The sequence below is a fragment of the Callithrix jacchus genome, chromosome X (assembly GCF_049354715.1).
Source record: "Callithrix jacchus isolate 240 chromosome X, calJac240_pri, whole genome shotgun sequence".
Lineage (NCBI taxonomy): Eukaryota > Metazoa > Chordata > Mammalia > Primates > Cebidae > Callithrix > Callithrix jacchus.
The window spans coordinates 149,454,196-149,477,113 of record NC_133524.1 but is presented as its reverse complement, the minus strand read 5'-3'; the positions used below and the strand labels follow the sequence as shown (position 1 = coordinate 149,477,113).

At 59.8% G+C, this 22,918-nt stretch overlaps 1 protein-coding gene across 20 annotated transcripts in view; it reads right to left on the bottom strand.

Annotated features, from left to right (window-relative positions):
- Nucleotides 1-22,918, bottom strand: part of ATP2B3 (ATPase plasma membrane Ca2+ transporting 3) — a 59,700-nt gene that overhangs the window by 30,171 nt on the left and 6,611 nt on the right. For 8 of the 20 annotated variants that reach the window (XM_035288024.3, XM_035288014.3, XM_035288018.3 and 5 more), the window contains exons 2-10: nt 12,630-12,963; nt 7,809-8,006; nt 7,413-7,670; nt 6,862-6,987; nt 6,360-6,485; nt 3,366-3,407; nt 1,639-1,839; nt 957-1,171; nt 137-379 (exon numbers count right to left, since the gene is read on the bottom strand). In XM_035288024.3, coding sequence (XP_035143915.1) covers nt 137-379; nt 957-1,171; nt 1,639-1,839; nt 3,366-3,407; nt 6,360-6,485; nt 6,862-6,987; nt 7,413-7,670; nt 7,809-8,006; nt 12,630-12,837 — 1,617 coding nt within the window. In that variant the 5' untranslated portion in view covers nt 12,838-12,963. The remainder of the gene's footprint in view (nt 1-136; nt 380-956; nt 1,172-1,638; nt 1,840-3,365; nt 3,408-6,359; nt 6,486-6,861; nt 6,988-7,412; nt 7,671-7,808; nt 8,007-12,629; nt 12,964-22,918) is intronic. The other 12 variants (XM_035288025.3, XM_035288016.3, XM_035288020.3 and 9 more) reach the window with 2 other exon arrangements.

The following is a 22,918-nucleotide window of genomic DNA, read 5'->3' as shown; positions in this document are numbered from 1 at the left end:
AGAGACCACTCTGGCTCTAAGCAAAAGTTCTCAACGGGGGCCTAATGAGTGCCTCACAATGGCTCCCCCGACACCCTGGCTGGGCCCTCCCCTGCTCCCGCCCCTGCCCTGCCCACCTGCCCCTGCCCCAGCTCACTAGTATTTTGGTGGTATAGGCACTGTTGATGGAGATGGCATGGACCAAGAGGTCAAGGATCTTAGGGGTCAGGGCGCTGGGGGCCGGAATCTCTTTGTAGTGGGTGTCCCCTAGATAGGACTGGACCACGGTCATGCGGTTGGTGGTGAGCGTGCCCGTCTTGTCAGAACAGATGGCTGTGGCATTACCCATGGTCTCACAGGCATCCAGGTGGCGCACCAGGTTGTTGTCTTTCATCATTTTCTGCAAAGGGTGGGGGTGGGGTCATTTGGCCCAGGTGCTTGTTGGGGTTGGGGAGTGAGAGATGTCAACACAAACATCACGTGACTCTGTTCTGCTCAGCCAGCTCCACTGTGGATCTTGGTCAGTCCTGAACCAACAGCAAGGCTCTAAGGCATCAGCAACCTCATCCAATGGTGGGAACGGGATGCGCACCCAGGGCCTCCCCTGCCTGAGCCCCCTTTCAGCTACCCACCACCCCTACTGCTCTCCCACCTTAGCACCCCACTCCTGGCTTCCCCACCCTCCTCCCACTGCCTCCTGTTGTCCTGGGCCCTCTCCTGACCCCCGCCTCCATCCCCTTGCCCACATTCTGCAGATGCTGACCCCTTGGGGAACCCCACCACCTGCTTTCTGGCACATCTCGTGCCTAGGAACCTGAGCTGACAGATCAGGAAAGCTTCCCACTGGGTCCCTGCCCGGCACCTCCCTTGAGCCATCCCAAACTTCCCCCAGTTTATACTGTGGCCGAGGTGGCTAATGGCTTCCTACCCAAGTTTCCGCTTCTGTAAATGGTATCAACTGTAAGTTTTATGATTACCTTGACAGAGTAAGCTAAGGAGATGGTGACAGCAAGAGGCAGGCCCTCTGGGACAGCCACGACCAGCACAGTGACACCGATGATGAAGAACTTCACAAAGTACTGCACATAGACCGGCGTGCACTCCGCCAGCCACGTCCGGCCCTCCACAACAAACGTCTCGATCACAAAGTAGAGGACCAGGATGATCACAGTGATGGCAGACATCACCAGCCCTACCACAGCCGGGGGAGGACAGGGAGGGAGACAGGTGAGCTGGGGCTATTTGCAAGGGGGCTCTGTGTGGCCTCTTCTGGAGTCCTGCTGGGGCAGGGGAGTGGAGTTTGTGCCCTGATGGCATCAGAGGCATTGCTGGGGAGGACCAGCAAGCTTCTATATCCCAGTAACCCCCAGAAGTCGGGGTACCAGCCCCACATGCCCCCAGCTTCCTTTTCAGTGTGCCAGGGCAGAGCCTGGAGCCTTCAGTGGGGGCACCTCATGGGCAGTGGCTCTGTGTGTGACCCAGGGCTTTGGTCAAGGGTCTGGGATTTATGCTCGCTAAGGAAGGGCTGTGCCAGGCCCTGATGGCCATTGCCGGCCCTGGCCTATGCCTCTGGCTGCCTGGTTCCACCTCACTCTGCACAGCCTGGGCTCATCTCCAGGAGCCCAGCATCTTCCATGTCCAGTTGCCTGCCGTCCCTACCTGCTTTCCCGATCTGCACGGCTAGCTTCGTGAGCTTCCCCTGAAGAACAGACTTCTCTTTCTTGGGTGCGCGGGCTCTCTTCTTCTCCCGATCCTCCATTTCCCCACCCTCCGCACTCTTCAGGGGTTGCATTTCCATGGCCACTGCCCCATCCTGCCTCTTAGCTGCACACAGAGGAACCCCATCGCCAAGGTTAGAGCCTGGCTGGGGAGAAGGGGTTACAAGGGACTTTCATGGGGAAAGACATTCCACACCACAGAGAGGATGCAGGATTCAGTGGCGCTTTCTTATTGCCAAGTCCACCCACTTCCTTTCTCCCGCCTCCTAAGCCCAGGCCCTCTCAGCGTGGGTGGGGTGGCTCCAGCACTGTTCTAGGTGAGACAGAGATGGTTCTCTCGGGAGAAGGGAGGACAGACACAGCACAAGGAATGCCCCAAATAATACCTGAGAGCAGAGGGCTGTGTCCCATGGAATATTCCAGAACCCTGAGCTGACTCATCTGCCTACTGGTGTCCGAGTCACCTCACACCTCCTTCAGGGAGGCCCAGTAGCCCCGTGCACTGTCCTCCCACCAGCCAGCCCTGCACCTGCTCAGGCTCCATCTGTCCCTCCAGCACCCTCCCCGCCTCTCCCTGGAGCAGACAGACGGCTCCTCTCCCTCCTTCCCTGTGGGTCCTGTGCTCCTCATTCGCACTACCGTCAACATGGTGGCGGTATGCCCTCCGCTCTGGCTCCCTCCTCTGCCCAGTCCTCTGCCTCTGTCACTTCCTCATCTCCCTCCCCACCAAGCTCCGGCTGCACCCACTCCATGGCCCAGAGTAATCCTGGCCACCCTACCTCCTCTTCAACCCCAGGACTGATACAGCCAACTGGGGGCAGCAGACTCGTCTTTCTCCCTCGATACTCTGGTACCGCCACCACCTCTGCCTCCTCTTACTCCTGCTCACCTGGCAGCCCAAGGCTACTTGCCATGGCTCCTCTTCCCAGGGGCTTCAGGACGCAATGCCCCACCCAGCTGGGCCCCTCTAGCTTTGCACCCCACCTGCTGCCACCTTCTCAACCCAGGGCTTCAGCCATCAGGCTGCCCCCAGTGCCCTCCCAAACCCAACGCTGGGCATTGCCTGGTTGTCTCTCTGCCTGTGACCTTCCTAGGGCCAGGAGCTGCCTTGTCCCTGTGGAGTTCCAGCACCTAGAGCATTGGGCAACATCTCCTCTGTGGGCCACACTGGCCTCCCCAACTCCCCTTCTCCTGCTTCCTGAGCCTCACAGCCCCGGGGTGTCGGCACCTGCCAGTCGTCTGGGGCTGAGAGGAGAGTCAGGTCTCTGGGTCTTGGTGGATCACTCTGTCTCCCAGGTCCACAGACTTGGCTGAAAGGAAGCTGGCTTGGGAAACACCCTGACTGGTACCCAGAGCTTCAGGCGAGTTAGCTCTTCTGGGCTTCAGTTTCCTCATCTGGCCATAGTGGACCTGGAGTGCCCACTTACAGGTGATCCTTACACCCGTGCTGGGCTAAGGTCTCCTGTAGGTGGCTGTGTTTGTGGCCAGGATGCCAGGAGCATGCCCTCTCCTACCTCTGCACCAGGATGGGACTGTGCAACCCACTTACCTGGTCTCCAAGTGCTGCTCCTGCCACCAAGGCAGGTGACCCTTCCCCCGCAGCACGCCCTCCACCAGCCCACCCCTAGGGCTCCAAGCCAGTGGCGCCCGAGCAGCGGCGCACGTTACCTTTGGTCTGGCTACTCTCCATGGCCCCATCCTGCTGCTTGCCTACAATGGAAGAGGGATGACAGACACGAAGGCTTGAGGACACCGTGTGGCATGGACATGCACAGCACAGCACAGCCTGGGGCACATGGCAGAGGGGGTAGGGAGGAGGGGCCTGCTTGCTGGTGGCCCTGAGCACTGCGTACTGCGGCACCTTCTGCATGCCCTGCCTCTCCAGGCTCACCCCGTCACCACCTCCCAGAACACAGTCACCTACAGTGAACCCCTAAAGCCAGCCCTGGATGGGCCCTGGGTCACACAGGGCTGGCAGTGGGAGGTTCCCAGAAGCTGGGACCTGTAAAGCAGCTAAAGGGGTACACTTAGATGGCCCCAACCCCTGGAAACTGGGCAGAGAGCACCCAGCTGCCCTGACCTAGGGACCAGTTTTCCCTGCAGCTACAGCCAGCAGTTAGCTCAGTGTGTGTGTGTGTGTGTGTGTGTGTGTGTGTGTGTGTGTGTGTGATGTCTTGCTCTGTCACCCAGGCTGGAGTGCAGTGGCTTGATCTCAGCTCACTGCAACCTCTACCTCCCAGGTTTAAGCGACCCTCTTGCCTTAAGTTCCCAAGTAGTTGGGATTACAGGTGCACACCACCAAGCCGGGCTAATTTTTGTATGCTTAATAGATATGGGGTTTCGCCATGTTGGCAAGGCTGGTCTTGAACTCCTGACCTCATGTGATCCTCCCGCCTTGGCCTGTCAAAGTGTTGGGGTTACAGGTATGAGCTACTGCGCCCAGCCCCAGTGTGTATTTTAAAGGGACGAAGGAATAAGACTTATTCCTAGGGACCAGTTTTCCCTGCAGCTACAGCCTGCAGTTAGCTCAGTGTGTGTGTGTGTGTGTGTGTGTGTGTGTGTGTGTGTGTGTGATGAGTCTTGCTCTGTCACCGACCCAAGTGCTTTTAGTTCATTGGTCAACCTAGGGCCACTGCACGGGAGTGCCTGCCTGAGCACCAGCTCGCAGCAGCACTGGAAGGCCGGTCTGGGCCCCAAGTGGGCTCAGGTGGTAGGTGCCCCACATCCACACTGGCCCCAGCTCTAGAATCGAACCGAGCAGCTGTGCTCAGTTTCCACCCAATGACTTATGTCACTGGGCATCCAGGGATACAGATGGTGCCAGGTGGCTCCCAGGCAGTTGGGGTTGGGGTCTGGGGTCCCCAGAGAGCAGGGAGAGGCCCTCCACTCAGCCAGGGCTGGGGCATTGATCAGGCCCTCTCCACCCAGGGTTCCTGTGGGCACAAAGGGCCTTCTTGCAGGGAGGGGAGACCCCTATGGACATAGGATGGTAATGTGATGACCCCGCAGCACAGCAGGGGAGATGGCAGAGCCTTGGAGCCATGGGGGCCTGAAGTAAGCATGGACTATAGACCCAGCCTGCACACAGACCCTGGGAGGCCTCTGGAGGAGGGATGAGCATTGCTGGCCTGGCCAGAAGACACAGGAGTGGGGGAAGGTGAGGAGTGGAAGGACACCTGGAGAAAGGTGTGTGGGAATCAAGGTCAAGAGACAAGAAACAGGGGGTTGGGTGCAGGCAGGAGGGACAGATCCTGGGTGTATGCCTGGCAGGCCGCACCAACCAACCAGGATGTGGGGGAGCGACGGGAAGGGTGAGCAGGGAGCCCTCTGGTCTTGCGGCTATCCTCTTTCCAGCTTGCCATCTGCTGCTCTCCCTTCAGGGACCCCTTAGGGGTCCCTTCCTCCGGGAAGCCCTCTAGCTCTGACTCCTAAGTAGCACAGCCTGAGGGCCTGGAGAGCAGGGGTAGGTGGGGCCTGGGAAGGGCTATATGGTCTTGTTAATTTCAAAGAGGAGAGGCCTGGAACAGTTAGGAAAGACACACTCATTTAAGGGACAGAAAAGGTAAGAGGCTGGGAAAGGTGCCCAGGGACTCCAGAGGAGCACGGGTTCCCGTGGGCATGGGAGAGGGCCCTGTGTGCAAGGCATGGGGACACAGCCCAGGCAGGGGCAGCTGGGCTTCCTGGAATAGAGGCCTCGGGACTCCAGCCCAGACTGGACGAGGCCCAGAGTCACCTATCTGCCTGTGCACCCCCAGGGCATTCACTGGGGTGGGACACTGCACTAAGTCCTACAGGGACATGGGACTTGGTGCCACCAAGAGGAGCCTGTGCAGGGAGACACAGGCCCAGGCTGCCAGAAGGCGGGGCTCATCAAAGCTTCTAGGCCACAGGAGCAAGGGCTTGGGGCTCAAGACTGATCTTTCCCCGGGTCCTGACTGCCTGACCCTGGCCCCCATGCCCTACACACTGGCCCCAGAGCCCTGGCTGCAGGCCCCTGGCAGGAAGCAGAGCCTTCCCGTTTCAGCGTGGCTCCCTACCCTGTTTCGGCTGCAGAAGAGGCCAGAAGGGGCCGTGCAGCCATTTGATCTTGTCCATCAGGGCCTCCCTGAACAGTCCTCAGGTTCGAGAATCTGATGACTCTGCCCACTGCAGGGCCTGACAGTGGCAACTCCAGCCACAGGGCAAGTAATGGGCCCTTCTGGCGCAGGCTTGCATAGATTTGTAAGCCTCAGGGCAGTGGCACCACCCACAGGCGGGTGGCCCTGCCCTTACCTGTCCCAGTCTCCTCTGACCTCTGACCCCCACCTCCCTGACTGCCTCCCATGCAGGCCTGGGATCTGTGGTACCTTACTGGGCATGGGCCCTGAGGGTGGGCACGAGGGTCCTCGCAGCCCCTGTCCCTCTGACCCCATTCATGCCCAGGCAGGCATGGGGTCCCGAAGCCTTTGGGGATGGTGGTTTCAGGGAAGCTCCCATCCATAGCACTGGAGGGGCTCTTGGCCTGCCAGCTCTCCGGGGGAAAATCCTCAGAAGAGGAGTCCCTAAGGAGAATCATAAGAGAGGACCTGGCCTCCCACCCACTTGGCTCTCCCTGAGTTCCTAATTGCACGGGCCCACAAGGGGAAAATGGGCTGCGTGGAAGGAGGCCCCCACCAGTGCTACCTTTCTTATCCTTCTTCTCTTCTTCCTCTCCGCCAGCTCCAAGCAGTGTGAAGATGATGCCTGTCTGGGAGTTCACGCCAACAGCAGTCACCACCATTCTTCCAGAACCTTCCATGACATGAGTGCCTGGCACAGCAACACAGAGACTGAGACAGGAATTTGCATCACCCGGTGGGGTCCATATTCAGTGCTACAGCTTGATTGCCAGGGTATCCCGGAAGCAGGGATGCGGCGTCTGGGCCTCTAGAGGTTGTGTCCGTCTTAAACCTAGGCTGAAGCCTCCTCCCGCACAGGGCCTCCAGCCTTCCTGTCCAGTTTCATAGTACGTTTCCAACTGGGATAAACACTGGGCTACGTTGGAACCTTCTGGAAAGGGAACACTACCCCCACTGCATATTCTCCCTGGTGGAGGCCAAGCCCAGCAGAGGGCTTGGACAGGATGCTGGGCCACATGGCTGCCAATGCCCCTTGGTGCCAGGTTGGCTGGGAGGGTGGCCCTCACCTGAGAGCAGCATGGGGTCTTTGTCAGCTGACTTGCGCACGTGGTCAGACTCGCCTGTCAGGGAGCTCTCGTCGATCTTGAGGTCGTTGGCCTGGATGAGCACGCCATCGGCTGGCAGCAGGTCTCCTAAAGCAACGGGAAGCAGACGCCTTCTCCCCACTGCCTCCTCCCGGCTGCACCAGGGGAGGCCCTATCAGGTGCCGTGGGTCACCCAGAAGAGGGACTTGGGAGTCCCTCTCCTTCTGGGGGGGAAACACCCACACCTAGCCGTGTCGTCCTACTCCTAGGGAACAAGGTCATTTGCACCCTTTGTATGGGGGAAGCCCTCGGTGGAGGCTGTGGGAACAGTTGCTTCTTGGGGGTCCTGCTGCGTCTGAAACTCTCCTGTTTTGCCGTCCTGTGCCCCCCCACCTCCCCCACCTCCGGCTTCCTGCAGGTTACCACAGCCACTTCACAGGGAGAACCTGTGCTGGGGCTCTCCTCTGGTCCACCCTCCCCGGAAATGAGAGCTGAGCTTCCTTGACAGGGTGGGTGAAGACCGGGGTACTCACCGTACTTGACCTGGGCAATGTCCCCCACCACCAGCGCAGCCACGGGGACCTGGAGGAGCTGCCCATTCCGGATGACCGTGAACTTCTGCTCCTGCTCAATCCGGCTCTGCAGGCCTCGGAACTGCTTCTCCTTGCTCCAGTCATTGAAGGCCGTCACCAGCACCACACAGATGACGGACAGCAGGATGGCAGCCCCCTCGATCCAGCCAGCCTCTGCCTCGCCCTCATCTTCTGTGCCTCCTGACACATTCCCGCAAGCTGTGCCGAGGACAGAAGAGAAGCGGTGGAGGAGATGTCACAGAGAGCCCTGTCACTGGGGTCTCGACATCCTGTGACCCTCCCCTCACCTCAAGTCCCATTCCTGTCCCTGCTTCCAGTGCAGGCCCTGGCCCTCACCTTCACTCTCCTCTCCTGGCGGTGCGTAGAATGAGAGGCCCAGGGAGACGATGGCAGCCACCTCCAGGATGATGAGGGTGACGTCCTGCAGGGCCTCCCATACCAGCTGCAGGAAAGTCTTGGGCTGCTTGGGCGGGATGAAGTTCTGCCCGTAGATCTGCCTGCGCTTCTCCAGGTCATTGGTGTTGTCCGCCAGGCCTGCACAGTGCCCGGGAAGCACAGAGGAGAGGATGGGATGGGACCAGCAGGGCCTGTGTGTCCCAGGCCTCCTATGTGGCCCTGCCTGACTGCTCCTGGAGTGGGAGCAGCCCTTTGGGGCCGCCTGGCCAGCGCCTGGCTCTCCCTCTAGACAGTAAGCTCTCAGAAGGCAAGAACTGCACAGGCCTGTGGCACGAGCCTTTCTGCAGACCACTGGGGAGGCGAGCATGCAGCTCTCTGGCTGCTGTCACAGGGAGTCCCTAGCATGAGGAAGGGATGCTACCCACCCTTCTCCTGACATGCAGATGACAAAACAGGCCAGGAGGCTCCCAGACTCCAGCAGGTCCCAGGTCCCTGTGCTGTCCTGGCCACCTTCACACTACCACAGAGGGGTCACTGGAAGGCAGGGGACAGGACCCAACAAGGGGAGCATAGAGGGGACCCAGCAGGGTATGGCCAAGTACAGCCAAGGGTTGCCAGGATACAGGACAGAGGAGAACAGCCAACTGTCCCCTGGGGAGGGAGCGAGTGTCCAGGGGACTTTAGTGGAGACATGGGGAGGGTCACCAATCAGGGGAGGCAGGGATGGCACCAGCCTGGCTTCAAGCAGACACCAAAGACTAGGCCAGGGCTATGCCCCGTCTGGAAACACCTCTCCAGCTCCCAGCCTATGAATTTCCTGCTCAGGCTTCTCACCAAAGCCCCCCTCCCCAGCTCTGTAAGATGGGGCCAGCCAGTCCCAAAGACTGGCAAGGTCGCACAGCCCAATCTGTGGGGGCAGGAACAGCCTGCAAAGAGGGCGAGTGGGACCTGAAGGATGGGGGCATGAGCATGGTAAGTGCCAAGGGATCGGGACACTGCCCCTGGGCTGCTCATCAGCTGCTCCTTGCAGGGTGCAGGCAAGGCCACTGAGGCTGGAGGTGGGGAGGGCCCGGTGCCCATCAGTCAGTCCTCTGGCCTGCGGTCCAGGTCAGCATAGAGCCTACATGGCCTGATAGGACCCGGCGAGCACAGGGCTGTCAGGACACAGCTGCCTCGGTTCTCATGCGGTTCCAGGGCCAACTTCAAGCCCTCAGCTGGGGCTCGCAGCCAAGGGATGCTGGCCCGCGCTGTGTCCTCTGAGTCCGCTGGGCTATGTAAGTGCTTGTCTAAATGGTGACTTGAATGACACCCAGAGCCACTCAGAAGCCCCTGAATTGTCCTTGCTCTCACAATCAGAGCCACCTGTCCCTATCCAATTCTGTCACTTGTCATCCTTGAAGACACTCGCTCCTCAGCCTTCCTTGGCCTGAAGGAGGCTTACATGTATGACTGGCATCGAGGCATGGACACCCACTCAGCCACCTTCTCCTGGGGCAGGAGTGTGGGATGACACTGTCTCCCCACATGGGGCCGCCCTCGGCCCGGGATTCTCAGCCCTGGCTGATTCCAAGCCCTCCTGCGCTGCGTTCACCCAGTGCCCAGGGCTGTCCTGGGCGGTGACCAGACCCACACTGACACCTAGTGGACAAACAGCAGCTTGCCGCTCCCAGCCCTGTCCAGCTGGCCTCATGCTGCCATCTGCTGCAGGGACAAGGTGGCCAGATAGCTCTGCCCCAGCCCGTGGGGCACTCACAGTTGGTCTGGGAAGGCACACAAGACCCCCTGGATGACTGCAGAACAGGGGCTAACCGTGGCGCTTCTGAGGAGGGCAGGGGAGGCCCCGGCCATGGTGGAACAGAAGCCACCCCCCAAGCAGCCGCGGCTCATTCGACCTGGCTAGGCACTGGCCACAGGTGCCCTCCCCACCTAGAAGAGCCACAGCTGTGCCTGCCTCTCTCCCCCTGGCTCAGGTTTCTTCAGGAGCTGAAGACCTCTTGCTGAGACCCGAGCTTGCCCCAATTGGGAGCCTGGGGGTGACGCTGGACCTTATCTCCTGGGTGGTGGGGAGGGGCTGGGGACCAGGGACCCAACTGAGGGCTGTGCGCCTCACTCTGGACTGGGACTGTCTCCCGGAATGACAGGAGCTAAGCCAGGTGGGGTCAGTACTCGGGAGTACAAGACCCCCCCAGTGACTTGAGAACAAGCACATGCTAACCTCAGGACCTCTGGGGAGGGGGAGGGGGAGGAGAGGGGAAGGAGAGGGCTCCCGAGACCCCTGGTGTTTCCACTGCCCTTAGCCTGGAGCCTCCATGTGAGTCTGTCTCCTGCCTGCCCCGCCTCACATGCCCAGTTCGTCCCTGAGAGCTCTCTCACCCTGGTCAGCCTCTCCCTTGGCCTCGACCTGCCCTTGCAGCTGTAGCCTGGCTTGTCCCTCCTTGGCTACATGGCAGCTGCCCTCGACCTGGCCCTGGTCTTAGCCTTCCTGTGGGCTTGGGGTCCTGATGACTGCCCCACCGCAGCATCCACTGATGGGGAGGAGGAACACAGCTGCGGCCCCTCTGGCCCTGAGCACATGCTCCACCAGCAGGCCTGCAGGCAGTCCAGGTCCAGGGCGTGGGGGCAGGGGCTGGCCGGTGGCATGGACACAGATGGGTGGCCTGCCTGGAACAGAGGCCAGATGCCATCAGAATTGGATTAGGAGCATCTTGTGCTGGCTTCCAGCTAGTCCTGTGGAGCCCAGAGGGAGGCCGGGCAAGGCCAGGTTCCCGGGCAAACCCACCTCTCAGTTCAGCCTGAGACCCACGTTTCCTGACAACAGCAGCACGGTTTCCAGGATGGTTCTGGAATCCTCTTGGAGTGCTCCCAAGGCAGAGGGGAATGGATTGATGAGCGGACCGCCAGAAGATAGTCCCCTTCCCGCAATGTGCCACACGCCAGAAAGCACCTGCCCAAGGGGGTGTGCCTGCCTCCTGCCCAGCCCCTAGTCTGCCCACCTTGCCAGGGGCTTGGCATGGGGCCTGGGATGCAATGAAGCCAGCTGCCCCCATGGCTCAGGCCCTTGTGTCTGAGGAATGAGGGGCAGGCGCGTCTCAGTAACAGGGTCCAGGCACATGGCTGGGCTGGGGGATGTGGGGATCGAGTCACCCACTCTTGGCATCCAGACAGCTTGAACCAGAGGACCTTGAGGGTTGAAGAAGGGAGGGGCCGGTTCTCTGCTGCTCATTCTTCGGGCAGCAGGTCCAGGCCTGGCTGGCTCCCTGTGGCCTTGGGGACCGAGGCGCTTGGAAGCCCATCAGAGGCTAAGACACCCACCTGTGCACCTGCCCTACTCTGTGCCCCCGCCTCCAAAGGCACGCGAGAGCTCCTGAGCTCCGTGGTAGAATCTGGCAGGTTCCCAGGGGCCTTGACATTTTAAATATTTAACAAGGCCTGGCAGACAGGGGAAGAGCAGCCAGCTGAGGCCCATCTGCTTCCTTTGATCTAGGAGAGGCCAGAGCCCTTGTGGCTAAATGGCCCTCCACCCAGCCTCCTGGGGGCTGGGCAAGGAGGAGGGAAGGCAAGAGACAGTCGGGAGTGGAGCGGAGCCATCGGCCCCAAGCAGCTGCACGGTGTGGGCGTGTGCAGCAGAGGCAGGGTGTGATGGGCGCATCAGCTCCAGGGCAAAGCTAGGGAGACCCAGGCCGACCTGGAGTTCCTGACATGGCCCGAAGCCCCCCTCCTCCATCCCCACTCCTCCCTGCAGCCGGCATGCCACCGGCAGACAGAAGGGCCGAGGAGGCCAGAGTCACAGGAGAATGGTCTCTGGGTTGGGGTGAGGGCAGAGTGAGAGGCTAGAGGCGCTGGGGAGCCGCGAGGCTGGGAGCAGAGGAGACAGGTGGGCCCAGGCGCTGCCCTGACAGGTAGCGGATCAAATCCGCTTGCGCTGGCTGGGGTACAGACCTAGCACCAGGCTGGGATCGTCCCAGCAGCCCTGCCAGGCATGGGACAGCTAGGCCAGAGAATGCTGCGGCTCCTGGAATCTGGGTCTGGGTCTGGCCCCTGGGGGTCCCCGCTTCATGGCAGACCCCAGCAACCAGGTGGGCAGGCTGCACAAGGCCGGGTGGGGCAACGCCTCCCACAGGGACTGTCAGGCCTCCACCCCAGACCTCCACCCCGGATCCTTCTAGACAGTGCTCACTGGGCTTTCTAGAGCCCCCTCAGCAGTGAGACTGAAGCCCTCCTACGCTTGTACCTCTGATCAACACTCCTGGGCCTCCTTCAGCCAGCCCTTTCTGCCGGACCCAAATGGCCTTGTGCCATCTCCAGGCCATCCTCTCTCTTCCCAGGAGAGGCCCCAGCCACCCCAAGCGCCAAAGGCTTGCACCCTGCCCGCTTCTTCCTGTTCTGATCCCCCTTAACTGAACACAGGGTTGAGCATACCAGGAACCCCCGACTGTGCAGTCAGGGCTGCCTTCTTCCTCCTGCCCTAGCCCGCTGCTCAGAGGGGTTTCCGTTAGGAGCCCGTGTGTGCGTCCCATGAGGTTCCTATCTCCGCCTCCTCTACCTGGCTCTATAGAGTGGAGAACTGCTGATTTCGAAGGTGTGGGGAAGAGGGGTCAGGTCACACCCCCTAAAGACCCAGGTTGCCTGGGACCTCTCCCGCTCAAGGAAAATGGCTGAGGAGGGGCACAGGTGGCCTTTGACCCTGGCCAGCCTTGGGGGTAAGGACACTTGCAGGATGCCTCTCTGAAGGCTGGGGGGAGGGCTGGGTGGCACACTTACCCACTGTGGGCGAGGTCTTCAGCCTCCGGCAGAGCCCGCTGACGTCCCCGTAGGTCTCCTCGATCTTCTGCAGTGCCTCGGCCCCTCTCAGCTCCATGAGGGTGCGCAGCTCTGCCAGCGTGCACCCAAAGCCTCCAGCGTGGGGGGCCTCCCGCTGCTGCTGGGGCTTGGGGTGGAACTCGATGGAACTATTGGCCATGTCACCCATGCTGCCTGTCAGGCCTCCTCACAGGTGCAAGCTCGGCTCAGCCGCAGCTAGGGCCAGGCGGCCACCCACGGTCCCAGTGCCTGGGCAAGGTTTGGCAGTGGTGGGAAAGCTGCTAAGCGTGGACACCTGGGGAGAAGGAGTAAGGCGTAATTGAGACAAAACTGAGGTCCCATCTTCTAAAATAGTGTCTGCAAATCTGCGCTCGGTCTGTGCCATGATCAACGAAGTGCAAAATTCCCCTCCCAGGCTGGGCTTGGCCAGGTGGGGAAGGGGAAGTGTTGGTGCGTGCTGTCGGGACCCTGCCTTGGCCAACACTAGCTAGCTGGGAGGCAGAGGCCCTCACTGCCTCCGAATCCACTGGGAACACAGGCTGGAGTGAGGACAGCATGCTGGGACTGGTCAGCGGCTGGTCTTGCCCATACCCCACCACGAGTCCTGGGCTTGTCCAGCCCGGCTCATTCCCTGCTCTCGTCTGGTGAAGACACGTGAGCTGCGGCTGTAATGCTATGAGTCCCTGGTGGTCTTCTGGTGCAGGTTTAGTGGCTCAGTTTCTGTGGCCCTGAGGGTGCCTGGGGGGCCCAGGGCGAGGAAAGGAGGAGGCCTGGAGGGAGGGTGGGAGAGAGGGGAGGGGAGAGAGGGACAAGAGGGAGGGGCAAAGAGAGGGAGGGAAAGGGGGATGGAGGGAGGGAGAAGAGGGAGGGATAAAGGGAGTGGCTGAGGAGGGGAGGAAAAGAAAGCCGAAGCAGCCACAGGTCGCTGGCGAGTCTGCCAATGACCCAGCCCACAGCATAGTGCCACCCACTCCCCTCCATGCCCTTTTTCCCTCCACATGACAAGGTAAGGAGCTAAGGTCTCCCCACAGTGAAAACAGCCAGGCGGCAGCCGAGTATCGCAAAGTTGTCATTCCCTCTCCCTGTCCCCCTCACCTTATCCAATGACCCGCTAGCACCCAGGCTGCTCCTCCTGCAGCCATCACAGTATTTGGCGGGTCCCCCTCCCCCACCACCGAGCCTGCTGTGCCCTCCGCAGCTTGTCTCTCTCCACTCCTTCGTGGCCCGAGCAGAAGTGGAAGCATCTCCCAGGGCCACGTGCTAAGCCCGCCACATCCTCATGGAACTGAAATGGCAGCTCAGTGGGGCCCTGACCCCTCGTCTCTGGGGAAGCTCCTGGCTCAGAAGGATCCCCTGGAAATGAGGGCCCACGTTTAATCTCGCAACATTTTCCACACGAAGCAGCCTTCACTTTTGGGAGATATGCAGCTACTACATGCCTGGCACTCGATAAGTCTCAACTAACCCCGTCCCTCTCCAGCTGGGACAAAGAAAGCAGCAGGCCTTGGGGCCAAGAACTGTGAGGTTGCAGCTGGGGACAGGCATGGGGAGAGAAGACTGGAAGGTGTGACAGCTGGGGAGAGGGGGCTGGGACAGCAAGCAGAGCTGTCCCAGGCAGTGAGGACTCCTTCTGGGGGCGCTGTGTAGACGAATTGTAGCTGCTTTTGTGAATGTGAGAAACAGGCTGGCTTGGGGAAGCGGCAGAGCCAGAGGACAGCTGCGTGCATAGGGAGGGCAGTGCTTCCGACTGCTCATCGTCTTGAGACCGCCTCCCCTCCCTGCCCCAGGACCTTTGCTTCCCTGGGCTCCAGTTGCCTCATGCCTCAACATTCCCACTATGCAGCTACTTGGTGCAACTGTCAGGTTCAAGCTCTGTGCCCACAGGGAGTGACAGAGTGAATGGCTTGTCTGGCGGGCTCTTGGGTAACATGATCACCCTGGTATGTGCTCAAGGCCAGGTCTGTCCTCCCCTCCTGGTCCCTGCCCCTGACCCCACAGGGGTGGCCCAGACAGAACCACACCAGGTCGTCCTGACTAGTACGGCCATGGCTGTGGCTGAGTGGACCCACAGTGACTCATGGGGTGGGCAGTGGGCAAGGAGGAGTCCTCCCCTCTGCCACAATCCCGGGGTCAAGTTCCTTCTTCTCGGCTGGCCCTGCTGGCCCTCCCCACCTCAGGATCCCCCCCAAGCAAGCTCTGTGTCCTGTGCACAACCTGGTAGGTCTCCCTCCAGTCTGGCCAGTGGTCACGACCCTACTGTGAGTCACCACTTTCCCTGGTTCAGGTGCCAGATTCCCTCTGCGCACCTCCCAGCTCCGCTCCTGCCGCAGCTGCACAGCCCTGCCAGTTCTGAGCTCCACCTGCTGACCTCTGACGAATCCTCTTAGTCACAATTCAAGTGGAACATTCTCCAGGAGTCTCTGCCAGTTCCCTAGCCAAAATTGATTGCGCCTGAGTCTATAATCCCACGACCCATTCCTGTTTCACTCTGCTTGGCGTTGCAGTGATCTGTGAGCCTGTCTCCCACGAGCTGGGTCCTGAGCTCTTTGAGACACGTGGTGATGGAGCGGCTGTATGGGGCCGGGGGCCTCAAGGAAGGAGGGAATGGGGGCCTGGCCCACAAAGAGGAGCCTGGAGCCCTGGGAGGTGGAGTCTCCATCCTGGAGTACAGGGTTGGGTGGGGGTGCTTTGCTAATTCTCATCGTCTTCATGAATGCGATAGGCTACAAGGGACACAGGAGCCATCAGTTAAAGTAAGGCCCATATAGACTGACTGTCAGCTGCTGTAGAGACCATATGGCATATACTCTGCTTTCCCTGGGTTCTGTGTAAGCCTGGGCAATGGCCTCCCTGATTCCCACTAAAGACAGCAGCCATCACTGAAATGGCCAAGAACCGAAGTCACTACGCCTATCAGTTCTGCAGGCCTGACAGAGTTTCCGGCCTGGGCTGGCTGCCGAGAACGGCCTGTAGACACCAAAAGGGCAGGGCACATACCATTTCTGTGCTCTTTCATCTTTCTGACCTTAATTGGCTTAAAAGAACCTCGCACCTTCCAGCATTTGCGCCATCCCCACACAGACTGTCCGGCCTCGCTGGGGGAGACAGCCAAGGGGGTCCCTGGCGGATGCCTCTGGGCGCTGCTGGAGGGGATGGCCAAGTCCAGGCCCATTACTCAGCCACCTTCAGGACTCTGCCCTCCAGCAGGGCTCAGACACCCTCACCTCCCTGCTAGGTTCACACACAGTGCCTGCTCCCCACCCAGTGACTCAAACCCACCTGGCCAGAAACCCAGGGGCCCTCTTTCCCCTGTGTTGTCCCTCCCTGGCCACCCCTAACTGGGCTTTGGGGGCTCTCCCAGCACCTCCAACTTAGTCCCCCATGGACTTCCTTCAGGCCTTGGGCAGCCCAGCACCCTCCAGAAGGCTGGGCACTTTCTAAGTGGGAGCACCTCCACTCCTGGGCTGCCCCCTTAGGACCCAATCACACACTGAGTTTCTAGCCCACATCTGCATGCCAGCCCTCAGAAACACCCTACAAGGGCCAGGAGAACGCTCCCCGCCTTACAGAGGGGAAACCGAGGCTCAGGAAGGCTCCTGTTTCTGCAGTAGTTCTCCCGGCCCTGCCTTCCACGTGACTTGAGGTGGGTTATGGCCGCTCTTGCTGGGGCGCTCTGATGACACCCCAGAAGCCTCCCCAGCAGGTTCAGCCTGCACTGCGCTCAGCCACCCACCTTTACGGAGATCCTCCATCCTGAAAACAGCCCCACTGCACCCCGGCTGAGTACCCCTTCAGTTTCTGGGGTCTGTGTGGATATATGTCCCCACAGGGGTGATGGGGCATGTACTGGAGGAAGTTCCAGTCCCAGAGTCACTCCCTAGTCACGAGTGATGAGAACACGCAGCCCCTGGGGCCTCAGACCATCCAGATGCCGTGGCCTCGAAGCAGAACTCAGGGTGAGAGGGCAGGAGATGGAGGCCTGAGGGCCCACCAGGGCACGTGCCCTCCACCTTGGGCCCTCCTGGAAGCAGACTGTCCGTCACCTGCTCCCTACAGGCCTACCAAGCATGGGCCGGTCATCCAGAGGCCCATCACTTAGCAACGTGACATTCCTTGAAATAATACGGGGATTCCTTGAAATAATAATCCCCCGTCTCTCTCCACCTCCAGGCTCAGGGAGAGCAAGCCAAGGAGACAGGGAGAGGCATGGCCCAGGTCTCCTAGTTCAGGCCTGGGGTGGCCTCCCAGACCAGCCGGGGAGCAAGAGTGGAGAGCGCATGGAAGGAGGGCACCCAGGCTGGCAGCCACCCTGCCCTCTCCTGGCCTGGCGTGATCCCAGGCAGGCGGAGACGCTGGTGGCTGGTATGCACCTGGGAGACCCTTTAACCCCCATCCCCACATCTTCCTTCCCTTGCGGCAGGCCCTCCCCTTCCTGTCTGCCCCCGGCCCCTCCCCCTGTATGATGCACTTTGGTGACCCCCCGGAGGGGAAAGGAGGGTTCCAAGGACAAGACCTGCTTGTAGCCAGGGAGGGGGAGGAAAGGAGCCGAGGCAGAGAACAGCCTCATTAATATTTGAGAGGCACCTCCGCTGCAGCTCCTGGGCCCTCATGGCTCCACTTGTGCTGGTGGAGGGAGGAGGATGGGAAAAGAGAAGGAAATAAAATCCGAGAAAACAGATTTAAAGGGGCAGACTCCCCCTCCCCCGCCACCTTCATTCCTTCCTCCCCCTTGTTCCTGGTACAATCTGTGCACGCGCCAAGTGGCTCTCATGCCTGGAACAGCTTTGGGCAAAAACAATACCCGTCACCATGGCGCCTCCTCCCCACTCCCGCATGCACCCACCTGCCTGAAGCTCTGCCCTGCAGGGCAGTCCTGGAGGGGACCCCTTGGAGACCCACTGGAGGCTGCGGGCAAGGCCAAAGCAACCGCCTGTCTGGCACCAGGTGCCACAGAAAGACACAGGCATTGGAAGGCCCCGTTAGCCACGGAGGATCGTGGAACCCAGAGAAACAGCCTGGAGGTGGCAGGAGCCCAGGAGGTTGCCTTCTGCAGGCCTCCCAGCTCTGCAGTCTAATCTATAGCAGCCCTCCTCTCTCAGGGAACTTTACAAATACAGTCTGGGTCCTGAGGCTTCCATTCAGAAGCAGGGCGACCAGGACGCAGTCATCACCCCTGTCCCTGGGGATTTGGGTGCCTAGCCAAGCTTGAGATCACACATTTGCCGGCCTTCAGAGACTCCAGGGCTGGCCCAGAATTCCCAGAGGACCCACCACCCCGCTGGGTATAGGCCCCAAAGAGCTGGAAGCAGGGACACAAACATGCAAACGTATGTCCACCCAAGTTCATAGCCACAGTACTCATGAGAGCCAAATGGTGGATGCAGCCCTATGTGCATTGACAGGCAGCTGGATAAACACGACGTGGTCCATCCGAGCCATGGAGTAGGGTTCAGCCTTCAAAGGGAAGGCCATGCTGACTGGGCACCGTGGCTCACGCCTGTAATCCCAGCACTTTGGGAGGTCGAGGCAGGCGGATCACCTGAGGTCAGGAGTTCAAGACCAGCCTGGCCAACATGGCAAAACCTCATCTCTACTAAAAATACAAAAATTAGCCAGGCATGGTAGCGGGCACCTGTAATTCCAGTCACTTGGAAGGCTAAGGCAGGAGAATTGCGTGAAACCGGGAAGCGGAGGTTGCGGTGAGCCAAGATCACACCAGTGCACTGCAGCCTGGGTGACAGAGTGAGACTCTATCTCAAAAAAAAAAAAAAAAAAAAAAAAAGAAGGAAGGCGATTCTGAGGGGGGCTCCCACACAGCTGACCCTCGAGGACATGGGACTCAGTGAAAGGAGCCAGTCACAGAGAGGCCGGCACTGTAGGATTCCACTCCTACGAGGGGCCTCACAGGAGAGCCGTGAACTCCTGGGGGATGGGCAGTAGAAGGGCGGGGGCCCTGGCTGAGGGGTGGGGAGTCCGGCTGAACGGGGCCAGAGCTTCAGTTGGGGACGATGAACAGGTTCCATGGCTGGATGGCGGAGATGGCTGCACGGCACAGGAGTGTGCTCATGCCCGGGACGCACACTTACACATGGTGAGCATGGTGTGTTTTATGAGATGCGTATGTCCACAATAGAACATGCAAGCAGGTCCCACCAGCCACTTCGCTGTGTGTCCAGGGTGGTGCATGCTGCGTCTGAATGGCCTCCCGTGGTGCCCAAGCCACACACTGTGATTGCAGAAGTTTCAGTGCCTTCGAGCCCAGTCAGCCAGCAGTCTGCCTGCATGGATTTTAACTTCCAGGAAAACCCCCACTGGATATGGAAACCCAAGCAGACCCTTCCCCACGCACCGTACCCCCACCCTACAGCCTCTGTGGCTTTTAACACTGTCCATATCCTGCCCAGCCAGGTGGGTGCCCTATTTGATGTATAGGACCAGATCAGTGGAGAGAGGCCATTGCCTCCTCTTGTTGCCACGCTTCTTCAAAGGTACAGACCCCATTCCGTTCCCAGAAGGGCTGGCCTGAAGATAGGTACCTTCCATTTCTCAAATGTGTCTTGAGGAGGTGCGGATGAAGCCCCAGAGGTGTGTGGCAGAAACTTCCTATGCCATGCAGCGTCTTGTCATCCAGCTAACGATCATATTTCCCCAACTCCCTTGCAGCTAACCATGACCACGTGACTATGTCCTGGCCAATTGGGTATGAGCAAAAATGACAGGGACAACTTCAGGGTAGTGTCCTTAAAGAGAAGGAATGTGCCTTCCTCTGCCCTTCCTCTCCTTCCTGCTGCGGCAGCTATCCATCTTTTGCGCTGGGCCTGGGTTGGCCACCGAGACTCTCTCTCACTGAAGCTACTGTTATGTGGGGTCTCTGTTAGACAGGTTAAGCCCATAGCCCTGAGCTTCCTGGGGCATGATATTGTCCTAGAAGTTCTAGCTAAGGCAGAAGGGAGAGGATAGAGCCACGAACAATGGACAGAATGACAGTCCTATCATGGACACCCCCAGTTCCTAGCATTCACTCTGCCATAAGCCTCTACAGCATGGGGTGATGGTCCCCACCAAAGAGCGGATGTGGCTCAGGCACAGAGTGGTTAGGGAGGAGCTCACTCAAGGTCACAGGCAAGCCGGGAGCAGAGGCCAACGTGCCTTCCAGTGGTCTAGCTCTTCCGCCAAGTTACTGCCAAGAAAACCCCAGAAAAGCAATGAAAAGAGTTCAACAAAGTGACTGGGCAGGAAACCTGTCCCCACAAACCTCAGGGCTCCAGAGTGCAGGTGCCGGAGTTGGAGAGGCCCAGCCATGCCAGCTGGCTTTCACTCAAGCTCTCTGGCCCTTCACTTTTTAATCTGTGAAATGGGTTCCCGTTCCTTCTCGATGGGTTGGTGAGGAGACAGGGCTCCACCTAGCCACACACCCTGAGCTGGGTCCCCAGGGCCCTGGGCTCATTTTCCGGGAGGTTCCTTCAAGCCCCTGAGATCTCCAGGAAGCCAAATAGGGCGATGCTCTTTGCTAAGTCAGCCCCTCCTACTGCACGTGCCCCTCCCGAGGCTTGTCCTGAAGTCCTCAGCTGGATTCCAGCTGGACCCGCGGTTCACGGGTCAGGACCAAGCTCCACCGATGAAGCCAGAACATTCTGTTCAGCAGGGGGCTGAACCCATGTGCCTCTCTGGATGCTTCCCCAAACTTGCCTGGGCCCCCACAGCACTCCTGTCTCCTACGAAGGTGGCCCTCACAACACCGCTGTCCCTGGATCCCACAGGGAGGTTGGAAGCCCCTTCCTGATTGGGGCCAGAAGTCTGCACTGAGGGCACTGAGGGTTGGGGGACAGTCATTTGTTTCCTGCAGAAGGAGAGAGCGAAGGAGCAGGAAGCATAATGACAGTAATTATCCAATTACAGCGGGCTGCCAGCTGCACTGCAGCCTGAGCCTGGCCAGCCACTACCCCGCCCCCATGTAATCCCCACGCGCTCCCACGCACTCCCCACGCACTCCCACGCACTCCCCATGCCCCTCCTGCCAGCCCTGGCCTGCCCAGCAGCTCTGATGGCATGGATGGCACAGGGACCTAGAAACGTGATGGCTGTGGCCAGCGTGGAAGACTCTAGCTTGCAAAGGGACAGAGACCTTGTGTTTGGGGTCCAGTAGTAAACCGGGTCCCTGTCCTCCCAGCCCTTCATAGCCAGAGAGCATATGGATGGGAGGAGAGGTGCCCCAAGTCACCCCAGCTCTGTCTGGGTACCTTGGTGCCCGTCCCAGCCTGCTTCCAATCTCAGAGCCAGCTCTGAGGACCGGAAGCCGTCAAGGCCTAAATAGGTAATTAAGGAAATTACAGGCAGCTGGAGGCCATCGGACTGCGGGCAGGCCTGAGTCCTTCCAGCTCGGACAGGCAGTGACTAAATAAGGTGCTACCAGGACACACACACGTGTCCTCCTAGGGAATGAGTACCGTGGGGCCCCATTAGGAATCCTGGCAGGGGCAGTAGAAGGGGCGTCCTGGTTTCTGGAAGGCAGACCTGTAAATGGGTGCTCCCTGAAGACGGGAGTCGAGGCTGCCTTTGTGTGACCCGGACCCAAGGAATGAGCACACAGGAGCATCTGTGCCACTTTCCCTGCTGGGGGGGTGGGCAGGATGCTTGCTGCCAACTGTGGTGACAGAGGAAGAGCAAGTGGTGAGGGTGCCCAAGGCTGTGACAGCAGGATCTGAAGGTCACCAAGGGCCTGGCTGCTGTCTGAGTCGCATGAACTGAGCGTTGCTGGCTCCTAAAACACTATTTCTGACCGAGGAACCCAGCATGTGAACCCAAAGCTCTTCCAGCAAAGCCCAGAGAAAGTGCCACAAAGCTCCTGCAGCACTCCAGGGTGCCTGAAGGGGGCGCAGAGGCAGAGGGCCCCTCTCAGGCTGGAAGCAACACCAATGCAGGGTTCCGAGTCTCTCCCTCAGCGTGCCCCACAGCCCATTAGGTCCCCCCACCTCCCCGCCACCAGCCAGCCACTCCTCCAGTTCCTGACCCTCTTATCACCTCTGTCATCAGCCGCATTCCTCCCACCCACTCTGTGCTCATGGACAGACGCCCGCTCTCCCCACTGGGAAGACATTGGGAGAGCACACAGCTGGGTTGGAGACAGGACCTGGAGGGGTGGATGTCTGCTCTGCGTGCTCACCCTCTTCCCTCCTGCCTTAGGGGAGATCCCAACCCTGCCCAGCTCCATCTCACTCACCCCTCCCATGATGGTGCTATAGCTCAGCTTCCTCCTCCACGGAGCCCTGACCCATCCCCACGAGGGCTTCTCTAGGGGTTACCAGGACAGGGGTCTGGGGAAGTGGCCCCCAGGCCAGCCCATCCTCACCCTCTGGCCCCATAGATGGGTCGCAAGGAGGGACTCTTGCTCCATTCCCCAGGACAGAAGTTTCTGAGCTTTGCTGCTGGTCACAGTATTGTGAGCAGATGAACTACAGGCCAGGAGGGGGAGACGAGGCTAGGTGGGCACTCTCCTCTCCTGCACCAGGCGTGGGACCATCGGCTGGCAGCTGTCCTCTGACTACAGGAGAGTACCCGGAGACCCCTGAGTCCATCTTTCCTGGGCCCGTGGCTCCAAACTAAGATGTGGAAGTGTCTGGTCCAGGATGCTTCCAGGAGAAATGGAGTCGAGGCCTGTGGTGGGGGTGGAATGGACCCTTGTGCCTAGAGAGCCCTTGCTCTTCCCAGGACTCAGGGCTGGACACACTCTCCTGCCCCTGCTGCTCTCTGGGGGAGCCAAGCAGTTGCCATCAGGCTGGTCCAATCTGGAGAAAAGGCCCCTCCCCACTTGGTCACACCCTGTGCCACTGTCACACCCCTGGCCTGCAATCCATGGGAATGTAGGTTCTGTTACAAACCGGCCACTCCATGGGCCTTAGCCTGGTTCAGAATTCTGAGTGTCAGGACAGCGATTTCCAAAAGAGCTGCAGAAAGACCAAAGTCCTGTCATTTGAGGCTTCCCAATCTCCCGGGCACTCTTGTGCTGCCAGCTTTGTTTCGTGTTTCTCAATCAGGAGGCTCTGGCATTCCTGGGTCTGTCTGGCCACCCTCAGCTGGGGGCCTTCGCTCAGGATGGTGCTCTCCTGCCCACACCCACCTCCTGTGCCGAGAGGCAAATCTGCAGCGTCTGCACAGAGTTAGCTGCCACCCAACCCCATGGTGACAGGACTCATCGGCGGCATCGGAACTCTGAGGATGTCCAGAGAATGTATCGCCCAGTGCTTTATGTT